Here is a 12,234-nt window from a genome sequence, read left to right on the forward strand (position 1 = left end):
TCTAAATATGAATATATTTTATTTCATTAACGTATTAGGCATGTACAAATTATGGTATCTTACAAAAACTTTTATAGTTTGCAAAAAGGAACCGTAATATGGATATTTGAGAATCACAGAGCGCTTTTTTTCTAGGTGTCTGGACACTTCACCCCAACTTATAAAGCAACAAAGTAGATAGAATAAACCATTACTGTATTTTCTGTGCAGTCATGTTAACCTTCCCTTCTTGAGAAGCTAATAGTTGCTCATCAGGTTCATAAGTTATACGTATTGTACGGAACCGGAGAGCCAACCACTTGTACTTCATTTTGTCATTAGCCCCACATGAGAAGTAGTGTTCATATTCCTTTTACATCTGCCTAATGTTTGTATTAAATTAATTCCGACCGATTTTACAATTAGATATTCCATGGCAAAGTGTCTCGTTTCAAGGTATTATTTTATTATACGAAAACACGAGTTAAATATTTCCATGGTAAAGAGGATTTTCTGTAGTTGAGAAGCTATGATATTTAAATCTTGAGAGATGGTGGGACACTTCTTGAATACGAAATAAATCAAGACAAAGAGGGCGCAGTGTTTGTAGGCAAAATACGCCAGGCGAAGTGTTGGTATATCGCAAGTAGGCCTACGTGGTCGCAGCCGGCTTTACATTCCGCAAATACGTCATACGACAATGATATCATCATATTGAATGTTAAGAGATAAACCATTCATTACCTTCATATCAATCGACATGTTTAAAGGTTTCTAACATGACTGCACCTATAATTGAAATAACTTGTGTTTGAAAAATCAGCATAAGATAGTAACACATTAACAATTACAGAGAAAATTATCGTTCATCAAACACAATATGAACTAAAATTCATCGATCCAAAACATAAACCATTTGTACAATATTTGGTTTAGCAAACTACCCATCTATTTTATATGTACTACACATTTGAAAGACATCGGTAGTAGATTTCTGATTATTGCATAATAACACTTCACGCACTGTTAAGAGCATTTTGACATTTTGTATTTGTTCTACGAAGTTTATCAGACACTTGAGACTATATGAACTGAAGATCAAAAGTTGAGTAATTTTATATACAGCATTTTTATGATAATTTGAAATTATGATAATTATTAAATTAACAAAATTTTATAATTTGAAAACTTTAAATTGTTAAAGTAGAATGTTTTTATATAAAGTACGAGACGGTTACTTAAGTTTGTGTTTATGCAGACACGTCTGGGCCGTACGAGAGGAACTATCATGCAGTATGAGTACCCATTTTGACCTTCATTAATAATTAATGTAAGTAAATATTAAATCTGGAGAATGTTAGAACCTTACTTAACTACTTTTCCTTGCCATAGCTCTCTCTCTCTCTCTCTCTCTCTCTCTCTCTGACTTTTTAACTTTACGTGTTTTTTAAACGGTGATGCAAAGTAACTCAATCTCTTAAGTATTTCGGAGTGCCTGAGAGTTCCTTTTGCTTTAGCAGTTGATTTGGAAACGTCAAAAGACAGAAAATAGGTGACAATATGAAAAATACCGGGAGCACCAATTACGAAAACTCACTTTCGTATTTGTTTCTGACATCAAATACTAACTCTAACTCTAAAAATGCTCATTACTATAACCAATTCAATGGGATAGTTTAAAAGGGAGACTTCTTAAAACTTTGTACACAATGAGATCACTGAGCCGCGTATTAAAGCAATATCTACCACTAATAAACTACAAATTAATATAACCATCTCTTAATACAACAGGATCAATATCAAATATATGACGTAAATCTACAAGGGGTAGTTAAGAGGAAGTTTACAAAGCAAGTAATTCACCGAATCTTACAACACGCTTTATACACAGCCATTGTCATATTCTAGAGTGTTTTCCTGACTGAGCACATATCATACCGTGGGATTAAGATGTCTGTCGTAATGTCGTCGTGTTTCAGTCGACGTTTCGCTACGTTCCGCATAGCATCCAGCGTTTATCTTCGCTAGAAACGCGTGAATGTGGGAGACCATAACTGATAAATTCGGAACAGTGAAGGGATGGTTGAAACAGGAACCTTGAGAGATAAATCCCACGGTAGATAAGTGTTTTGGTCTCCACGTGAATTGTGCAGAAAAATAGTTTCCATGTTGTCCACGAGAACACGGAGAGTTCAGTAAGTCGCTTCAAGTATTTTTAACCACTGTTTATATTTTATATAGGCTATATGGGGAGTGGGTAACCCGACATCCTTACAGCGGACAGAGTGTCACAGACATTACCATGGCTTTCGAGAAAATTTCCATTAAATTGGCTGCTACGAACATTCGTAAACGATTAACGATGCAGTTTGCTAGGTTTTATTAAGTCTCGCTGAGATGTTCTGAGATGGGGAACTCGTTTGGCTCGCTGCATACTCGCCCCCCCCCCCCCACACACACACAAACAACTGTACATAATAATTATAGAGCACATTCGTCCTGCCTATTTTACATTTATTAGAAAAAATATATACCGATATAAAATGATGTTTCCCAACTCAAGACGTAACCTTAAGCCATTTCATGAAGAGCTTAAAATTGATAACGTGTTTAACTCGGCAGTAAGTTTTCCGAATTTTTGCTTGTAAGAAAACATTTAATGGCAGAGTCCCCAGGATTCAGATGTAGGATTTGAGATTCTCAGTGGCGACTAAGAAGACGGCTCTCTTATGGGTTATAAGGCCACGTAGTCCGGTAGAAGTTCACCGACGTTTCAGACGTCTCTGCTGCCTCCATAATCACGCATCGCCTTGATGGTGGAGGCAGCAAGGTCTTCTACGTCGGAAAATTTCTACCAGATTAAACTGTGGAACAAAAAAAAGTTATTTTTCAGGATTCATACGAACTTCCCTAAATACATTTTACTCTACTGACAATCAGTACGGGCTCCATTTGAATTGCTGCTACTGTTTCTGTCTATAATTCGAATATTCCCGCGAACTCTCAACATAACTGGTGCAAATATCAGCAGACCGGCTATCTCGACTCTATTTGCGATTACCACGGTCTCCACATAGGCTGCTGGTGGTGCTGTTGTTGTTGTTGTTGTTGTTGTTGTTGTTGTTGGATTTGCCGAAGATCTTCTGTTGACTTCCTCGCCGAATCTACACCCTTACCTGGAACAGTCATCAGGAGCCCCGTAATGGGCCTCGCCAGGTCTTGAACGCTGGGAGTCGAGGAAAGGATGGGCTGCGGTGATCGAAACGATGCCATAGGACTTAGTTCTGGCGATGCTGATGATGGTGACACAGGCGGAGAGAAACACAAGCGGGAAGAAGTTGGCACTTGGACGCTGAGTGGCCCTGGAGGACTCCGCGTCTGGTTCGGTGCAGTGGACGGAGAATGAGTTGAGAAACGGAGTTTGGGTGACTGCGGGTCAGTCGTAACACCGAGAGGGCCCGCCGAGACACACTGACCGAGGTGAGCCACAAGCCGGCGTCCAACTCGAGCGTCAAGCCCAGGCAGAGACAGTAAGAACTGGCAGGCCTCACTAGCGCACTGACTGAATCCAGCCTGGAACAAGGGAATCTCCTAGGTACCTGCTTCAAACACTCGCACATCCCCACAGGGTTTAATCGTAACTGAAATTGAAAATATTCCTAGCTGGTTGATAGTTGATTACGACTGAACTGAGCGTAGTTCGTGAAAACATTCTTGATGTTCAAAATACGAGGTGCGATCGGAAAGTTTCAAGACTGTGTCAACAGAGGGCGAACCGGATGTAGTACGAGCTTCTGCCGCTAGGGGGTGCGGCCTACATTCATAGTGAATCAGTGTGCCAGCCGGCATCATCGAATTATCATTAGTTTCTTAGTTACGGGCGTTTCGGTAGTGCATTACACCGACCCTCCTGCGATTTCGGAATGGCGGATTTTCATGAACAAATCAAATTTTGCCAAAGACTCGCCAAAACGGCTACGGAAACCTATGAAATGCTAAAGCAAGCATTTAGGGAGTCCGCAATGGGTCGTGCACAAACTTTTGTGTGGCATTCACGTTTTAAAAATGGCCGAACCTCTGTCAATGATGACGAGCGTTCTGGACGACCATCTTCGAGCACAACGCCCGAAAATGTTACGAAGATTCGGCAGGCCATTCACGAAGATCGACGTCGTACCATCAACGACTTGTGCGACATTGTTGGGATAGGCTATGGGACCTGTCAGCTGATTCTAAAGGAAGAACTCCACATGCGACGCATCATGACAACGCGCCAGCGCACACCGCCCTCAAAGTTCGGCAGTTTTTGGCCTCAAACACCATGGCCGTCATCCCGCACCCTCCTTATTCGCCGTGTGACTTCTTCCTCTTCCCAAAGATGAAAATTCAGCTAAAGGGAAGGAGATTTGAGACGATAGAAGAGATTCAGGCAGAATCGCAGATGGTGATTGACAGGCTGACAAAGAAAGATTTCCAGGGATGCTTCCAGGCTTGGCAGCGGCGCTGGGATCGTTGTGTTCACTCCCAGGGGAACTACTTCGAGGGTGATGGATGAATTTAATATCTGAGATAAGTTTACGGGTTTTTATAGGCGCAGTCTTGAAACTTTCCGATCGCACCTCGTACGTTGCCAAAGACATGAATTTCCATTGAAGCTGAGCGAATATAACTTTTTCATAGAGCCATAAAGTTCCACATATTTGCACAGAAAACTAGTTTCTTGACTACGTAGCCAACATTTTCAAACGAGTCACTACAGTTCAAAAAAGTAAAGTTATACATGCAAAGTTCCAGAAATTGTAAATTAGTCTCATGTTTATAATTGGGCAAAAACTGTGATGTAAAATTGTTTTATACGTGTTTTTACGACGTTAACAGCTTTATTCACAAATGTTTCAGAAAATAGCTTATATATGATTATAAAGCAGCACATTTGAAATCCTCTTGACGAAAACAGCAAGGCAAGGAAGTTCAATATAATAAGAGAGCATTCTCCTACATCAGATGGCCATTCTTGGACGTAAACGACAGGATACTTTCCTAATGACTATGAATAAAAGAAAAGTATGTGTTCCGACCTCCGGAGGTCATAGAAAATAATGATTCTTCGTCTATAAACCGAGAATATAGAACAGGCGGCAGGTTTTGTAGACATTAATGCACTGCATTACTGGGTGACGAGAATAATAAGAGCGAAACAACCAGCCGAATGGTCCGGCTTAGTGATTGGATAATGATATTTGAAACACCGCCATTTTATTAACACTCCCTGAACAAAACACTGTCGTGGATATTCTTAAAAAAACGCTCCACTTAGCGACTACAACTATAAATCCTGTGTTATTTTTGGCGTGTGTCTCTCATTTTGTCCTAATTCCCCTTGCAATGTCAATATGTTTCTTTTTTCACTGGAAACGGTGTGTGGAAAGGCACAACTACCACGGGCCATCATTTCATAGTCGAATATTTTTAGCACAGTCAGTACACGTGCAGAAAACGAGGAGATTTTTTAAACAGGGTGTAGATCAGGGGTGACCAACCCGCGGGCCGCATGTGGTCCGCCTTGAACATTTTTCCGGCCCGCGAGATTCATCACACTTTTACAAAATATATTCATTTTATAATGGCCAAAGTAGTGAAAACCAATGTATTAAAAAATACATTATTTGTGCATCCATATATTCAATTATATGTATTAAATATATTATATTATCTATGTTTACATGTAAGAATAATAGTAAACACAATAATAATAACTCATTATGTTTCAATTTTTCACTCCAAAAAAATGTCTATAGTGTATCTAAATCTAATATGGGGATATATGATTTTATATGTGGCCCGCGGAGTTGTGATGCATTTCCAAAGTGGCCCGAAAGATCATTTGGGTTGGCCACACCTGGTGTAGATGAAAGAAAATTCTAAAATGTTTATTGACGTTTTCATTTGGCAAATCATTCACTTACACCCAACACCATCTTTCTTACGTTATCCAAATGCGTTCTTTGCGCAGTTATAAAATGAACGCAGGTCTTTGTTTCCTCGAATTTCATCTCCAAAAATTCTAAAAGAATTTTGTTAAAATTTGTTGAAAAGTGCACATTCAGGTCGTTCCAAAAAGAATCCGTTGAAATGCGAAGCACTTCGTAACACACTGGTTTTGTAGGGAGGGCGTTAACTACCAGCAACACCGATGCTCGAGTATCACCCCTTGTCGGGTGTCCACTACTCCTCCTTCAACATATTCGCAAGGAAACTCCGTCCCCCTCCAAATCTGAAATTTAGGCCGTGTTATTTTTTCACCAAACCCTTCAGAATGCCTCTCGTGTGTTAAATAAAGCTAAGGCTTGCCAATTTAAGTGGTTACCAGGTAGTTAAAGCTTAATTTTCTCCATAAATTACTGCAGTACTAATTAGTATCGGTAGCTATTAAACATGGAGAATAATTTAAAAAAGGAGACGGTAAGACGTAAATGGAGAGTTTTTGTGGGATGTAGCGTCTCGTATGCCAGGCTTAGATGCGTGAGGACCTTCATTAAATTGGTTTATTCTACAATTACACGGTTTCATGCGAAGGAAAGGTGGGACAGAATCGCTTAATAGCACCGATTTCCCGAGGCGTTACCTTAGGCTACAGATTTCTTCTCAACATTTCTAGTACAACTTTCTACTTTTTTCATCCGTTGTATGTTAACCACCTCCATGGACAAGAATCTTTAAAAAGCTAATGAAGGCTCGGGCAGTAACATTACTTGTCTTTTATGGAAAGGGAATGTTCATAAGTGTCTTCATAAAACACGCAAATGGACCCAAATAGTTGGCTGGCATTTATCTGAAGACCACGCTTACCCGTTTAGAACACACATCAACTGTTATAACACTGTGTGTCTGCTAAAATGTACTTGGTTTTCGTATAGTTCTGAGATCAAACAGCATTTGTTTACCCTGACAGCCTTGATTTCTTAGAGGATACGGGTTTTTATACGCGCTTCTGGTCCCGAAGCACCAGCCTTTCCGCTACTCTATAAATCGCACGTACTAATCTCGAACCGTGAACCGATTGCGCGGTTATCGACTATCCACTGGCCCAAGTACGTAGTTGAACAGCGCTCGTCTCTTGTCTGTCGGGATCCCATGTCGATGTCGGAACGCGACGTACCCGTAGCTGGAATGCAATGCCCTTACCTGGAAGCGATGGGCGTCCTCCGCGGCGTCCCGCGGTCGCCGGAGCCGATGCAGATGCTGCACAGTGAGCTCCAGGATATCGGCCTTCTCCAGCTTACTCACGTTCTCGCCCTCCGCCTAGAAAATACAGATCTGTGGAACTCTGAGTCTGCAGAATGCCACTGATATGAGAAAATGTTTTGGCTACAGAAACAGCGCCTTCAATCGAGCGTGCGGTCGCCCAGAGGCAATTACTCGCCTCCCAGTCGTGTCAGGAACTCGTTTGCACCGGTCTGTCTGTCTGTCATACGCTCTTTATATCAAAAATATGAGTCGGATGGGGGCATATATCAACCGCTCACAGAATATTCTCTGTATTTGTATTGATTGTTAATACGAACATATCCAAAAAGCCCACGTGTTTTTATTATGCTAATCACGGCTAATAATAAAAGTTGCTTTCAATTTTTTTTAATGGATCCGATTTTATATCGGACTATTAACATTTAACTATGAGCCGGGATAGCTCAGTCAGTATAGTGACTAGCTACGGGCTGGACGACCGGGGTTCGATCCCCGACGGGGGCAGAGGATTTTTTTCCTCTAGCCTCTGCGTCCAGACCGGCTCTGGGGCCCACTCAGCCTCCTCTACAATGGGTACCGGGGTCCTTTCCCGGGGGTAAAGCCGGCCGGGGCGTGATGCAGACCACTCACCCTCATCTAGTGCAGAGGTCAAGGAAGAGAGGAGCTATACCTCCTCTCCCCCCAAGCGCCTACATGGCGTATAGTGGGACAAACTTTACCTTTACTTTTATTAACATTTTACTAGACACGTGAAACGCCGTGCTTATCGATAAAAATACGAAACACCTGACTTCTTCTGGTACGTCAGCGTTAACAGTGATATCGAGCAAGTGTAAAACCGGGGTGGTTGTGGGACAACGGCAAACCAATGAATGACGAGACAGGATTCAGAAACAGCGCCCGATCTCGACCAATGGCCGGGTACTAGCACAGAAATTGTAAATAATGGTTGGGCCCCGAACATTTCTTTTTCTTTTTTGATGTCGTTTGGAGGAAAGTGATGTAATGTATTTTGGGTTTTGTTTTCTTGTTTGCGGATTGCTGTCATTCCGTGACAGTGTTCCGGTCGAGTGAGCTCCTTTCAATCAAACGACGGATAGTCCGGGACAAACAAACACGCAAGTCAAACACAACCGTCACAAATCTGACAGCGGCGAAACAAATTGTCTTCCTTCTTCCCACCATACTGATTTAAATTGTTTGCATTAGCTAACTTCATGGTACACAGTTTTTCCTGCTTTAATGGAACCTGATGGTTCATTACCGTGTTCACAAAAGAATTCCTTCAGACTCTAACCCGAGGCATTTCAGTCCGCTGTGCCTCTAGGCCCATCCACCCATACAGTCCTCGGTCTTTTACCCTCGATGTTTCTTAACAACATTTTCTATGAATTTCTCATCTGTCCCACGCGTGCTACGTTCCACTCAACTCGCTCCGCTTGATTAAATCGGACGGTGTCGAGTGTTTAATCACCAGTGGTTGATGTGTTCCTATTTCTCGCACCTTCTGCTCCGATCTGCTGCATTAGACACTTACTTGTGAGTACTGTAATCGTGTATTTTGCTGTAGTAATTTTCTATCTCTTTGTCATGTTCGATTATTTTATTCAGAAACCCAAATAAGTAACCATGAGATTCGAAATCAGAATTTCAAGTCACTCCAGAGTCCGAACGTAGTTATCCAGGTGATAACCATTCAACAAATCTTCGTAACGAAATTGAGGACCAACTCTTATTTATGGTTCCCCGAGCCATACGTTAAATTTTAAACTTTGTGTTGGTAAAATCGTGGAATTTACGATGGAATAATGGGAAGAAATGAAAAATCCATACAAAGTTATTGGCAGGCAAAGAAAGGGACTAAGTCGGAACGTGGATCTTATGGATAGAAGTGGCTTAGAAATGTGTCCAGTGGCGGGTTTTGGGCGGCCTACATTAGTACATGAAGTAGTACTCCGTTAGTTTATTAATTGGTTGATTGTTTATTTAGTTAGCCAGCCAATGAGTCAAACGAAGTCCCGGAACCATAACAGAGGCAGACACCTTCAAATATTGCACTTGGTCGACTTTTCTCCCGAAAGGGATAGAAATTGTTGCATTTACAACGCTGCCTTTCGAGTGGAACCAAGCGCCAATTCGTAGGCTTGTATTACAGAACTTACAACAACGGAATGTTGTGCTAACATGTTTTTGTTGCGAGCAGTTAATGTTTCTCTACGAACAGTGAGTGCTCAGTTTAATAAATCTAATAAAGTGCCAAGATTTGGTTATAGGCATTCTGTGACATGAAACTGATGCCTACTTTCAAGAAAATCGATGATTGTAACAAGTAATGACGGTTGTAGTTCAGTCATGGGAAGTTCCTTGACGAAACCACGTCAAAATTATAAGATCGCCTCTATGTATCATAATCCGTGCGCTGTTATCTGCAAGCCAGATATAAAATATCCATTGATTTAATAATATAACAAGTCATTTGAGTTGCCTACCTCTAAGGCGCCGACCATGAGGTCCTTCAGCTCGTCCAGACATTTGTTTATCCTCGCCCTCCTCTTTCGCTCCAGTAACGGCTTTGTCACCTGAAACAAAATCGACAGGAGCCAAAGAATGAAATTCCATGGTATGGTGTATGGAGGTAAAACCCCCATAGACCTCGGCTTTAGATGGAGGTGAGTTGGCCAGACAGTAGCAATTCAACGACGACAACGTCGTCAGCTCCTTCCGATAATCGATCCCCGGTCCATCACATGACTCAGTTATCATGGGTATCATAGACCATTTAACGACGAGAAATCAACTGCGAATGTTATTTATCGAAGATTAGTACAAAAATAGTATTAATAAGTTCGATGAAGCAGCTGGGAGTTCCCAGTTTCGAATCGGGGCCGGATATCCTGAACTGAGCGTTTAGTCAGTAACACTGTGCGTATGCCGAGACAGGACCTTGAAATAGGCCACGACCGCTTTCATTCAGAGTCTCTCCCCCCCCCCCCCCCCCACATACACATCACATTCTACAGGTCTATGGAAATTGAGCAGTTAAAACAGGTCGTTGTGTATCCCAAGGCTCAATGACCAACCTGATAATCTTAATTTTATGTTCTGAGGTATCTGGTTCGATTCTTGGCCGGATTACTGGCTGTCTTGACGTAAGCTTTTCATGGTATTATTCAGACCATTTAACCCAAGGCAACACAGAGGTAACCTTTGAAGATACCCTACCCCTCTCCGTCTTTGCTGTGTAACATACGCAGTTGGACCAGTATTGTCTAATGAGCGTGGGATAATTAATTCGAGGGCTCACGGCTTCACCACCTTTCCTGTAAACCATATGCATACTTAACTTGAGCCTTTAAACCGTTTCCATAATTAATCAAGATGAAATTGTCTGAGTCGAAAAGATATCAACGTCTTGTTTACGTACTGATTTTGGATGCTGAGTAGCTGAAAAGTTGTTCAAATTAAGTTGTTCGAACGCGTTTCATTACCAAACATTTATGTAACGTAAAGGAGTTCGTGTTTAATTAATTATCAATGCTCCCAGGTTTAAGTGGCGGTCTGTCTGTTATTTCTGATATCTTATCTATTTTTCTTTCCGCCATTAGGAGCTAACAGCGTGAGACCGTCTGTCAATGGCGGGAAAAGATTCTCGGTTAGGCCTACTTAAGCCATAAGAAAAACAGCGATAGTAACTTTCCTTTATTTGTTTGTATTTCTCTCTTCCCTCTTACACAAAGAGGACTGAGTTCGTAACTCGTCAGCAGACTACGCGACAGGATTATACATGACTAATAAATTGTTCGGATGGCCAAGTTCAGATTCTTGATGGAAACAATACCATAGGCTACTCATACGAAAGTATTGTGCCCAAGTTAGAGTTGACTGTGTTAAAAGTAAATTTTTCAGTTTCATATCCTAAATCAAAGGCATAATTTTGTGAACAAAATGCTACACCACGTAATACAGAAGCAAAATATATTTTCCGTTGAATTCTACATTTGTAAATGAATCAATAATTCGATATGAAATTCCAAGACGAAAAACTTTTCATTTATCTGAGGAACAGACGACATGAAGGCCGCCAAGACAACACTGTTAAGGGATAAATTTGAGTTTACGAAATTTTGAAGGCTGTATTTATAAGGGGAATTTGTAAGTAAAGTAAGCTGTATGTACAAAAGGCTATTTCTGAATTACACTTAATAATGAATGAATTCACTTCATATCATCTTGAATGGGAGTCACAGTGAAAATTAACTGTGGTATTGTTTTAACGCGAGAGAAAAGACAACTTCGGATATCAGGGCAAAGATTTACAGAAACAGAGGGAGAACTGGGTTACACAAAATCAGGAAATGAAAGTGCTAACAGAATTTTTTAGTTAGGTCTTTCACCGTGATAGCAATACAACAAGAGAACTTACCTTCTTGTACTGAATAGTACGAGAAATTGGTGGTACATGGTAATCGTGTGCTTCGAAGTTCAGATGATGATGATGATGGTGATGATGATGATGATGATCTGCTACGTCTATACCTCGTGGCGCTAGCATCGTGAAATCTCAACACCACGACGAACTCTCTCATCCACACAACACAAACCGTCCGCGGGATATACAGAGTCTCTCACTGACGTGAGTCAGTCCTACAGTAAAGGAACTTGCAGTAAACCTTTCCTTTTCTCTCCCTCCCGCCGCGTACACAACCCCACCCCCCTTTTTTAATTCTTGTACACCCCCCCTATATCCCCCCCCCTGCCAACCAGGTGTATGATTCTTCTCCGTCTTCATCATCTGTTTCTGTCTCCGGTCTTCTGGGGGCCCCGTGCCAAGCTTGTGGTAGGCTGTGGAGGGGGAAGGAATGGTTTCGTGGGAACTACCCTAGACTCCACGTTCCCACAGATAAGCCTTACGCTGGCAGGAGGCGCGCACACACACACACACGCACGCACGCTTTTTAAAAGTTGTTGCCTTGCCACTCGTTCTTTCTGGGGGCCCTCGGGAGGGGG

At 41.6% G+C, this 12,234-nt stretch overlaps 1 protein-coding gene across 1 annotated transcript; it reads right to left on the bottom strand.

Moving 5' to 3' along the window:
• Window positions 1-11,892, bottom strand: LOC110841274 (uncharacterized). The gene is made up of 4 exons (XM_022086666.2): window positions 11,651-11,892; window positions 9,717-9,806; window positions 7,165-7,281; window positions 1-3,552 (listed from the first exon to the last, which is right to left on the bottom strand). Exons 1-4 carry the CDS (start codon window positions 11,777-11,779, stop codon window positions 3,037-3,039), a joined length of 852 nt encoding a protein of 283 aa, XP_021942358.2. The 5' UTR covers window positions 11,780-11,892; the 3' UTR covers window positions 1-3,036.
• Between the last annotated feature and the right edge of the window lie 342 nt (window positions 11,893-12,234).

This window comes from Zootermopsis nevadensis, unplaced genomic scaffold (genome assembly GCF_977971745.1).
Source record: "Zootermopsis nevadensis isolate Lab colony 2312 unplaced genomic scaffold, Znev_1.0 Znev_ptg000030l, whole genome shotgun sequence".
NCBI classification, from domain to species: domain Eukaryota; kingdom Metazoa; phylum Arthropoda; class Insecta; order Blattodea; family Termopsidae; genus Zootermopsis; species Zootermopsis nevadensis.

Coding starts and splice junctions, on each gene's coding strand:
- LOC110841274 (XM_022086666.2), bottom strand. CDS start 11,779: ATGCTAGCGCCACGAGGTATAGACGTAGCAGATCATCATCATCATCAT. Junction 9,807..11,650: donor GTACTATTCAGTACAAGAAG/GTAAGTTCTCTT, acceptor ATTTTGTTTCAG/GTGACAAAGCCGTTACTGGA. Junction 3,553..7,164: donor AGGACGCCCATCGCTTCCAG/GTAAGGGCATTG, acceptor CCCTTGTTCCAG/GCTGGATTCAGTCAGTGCGC.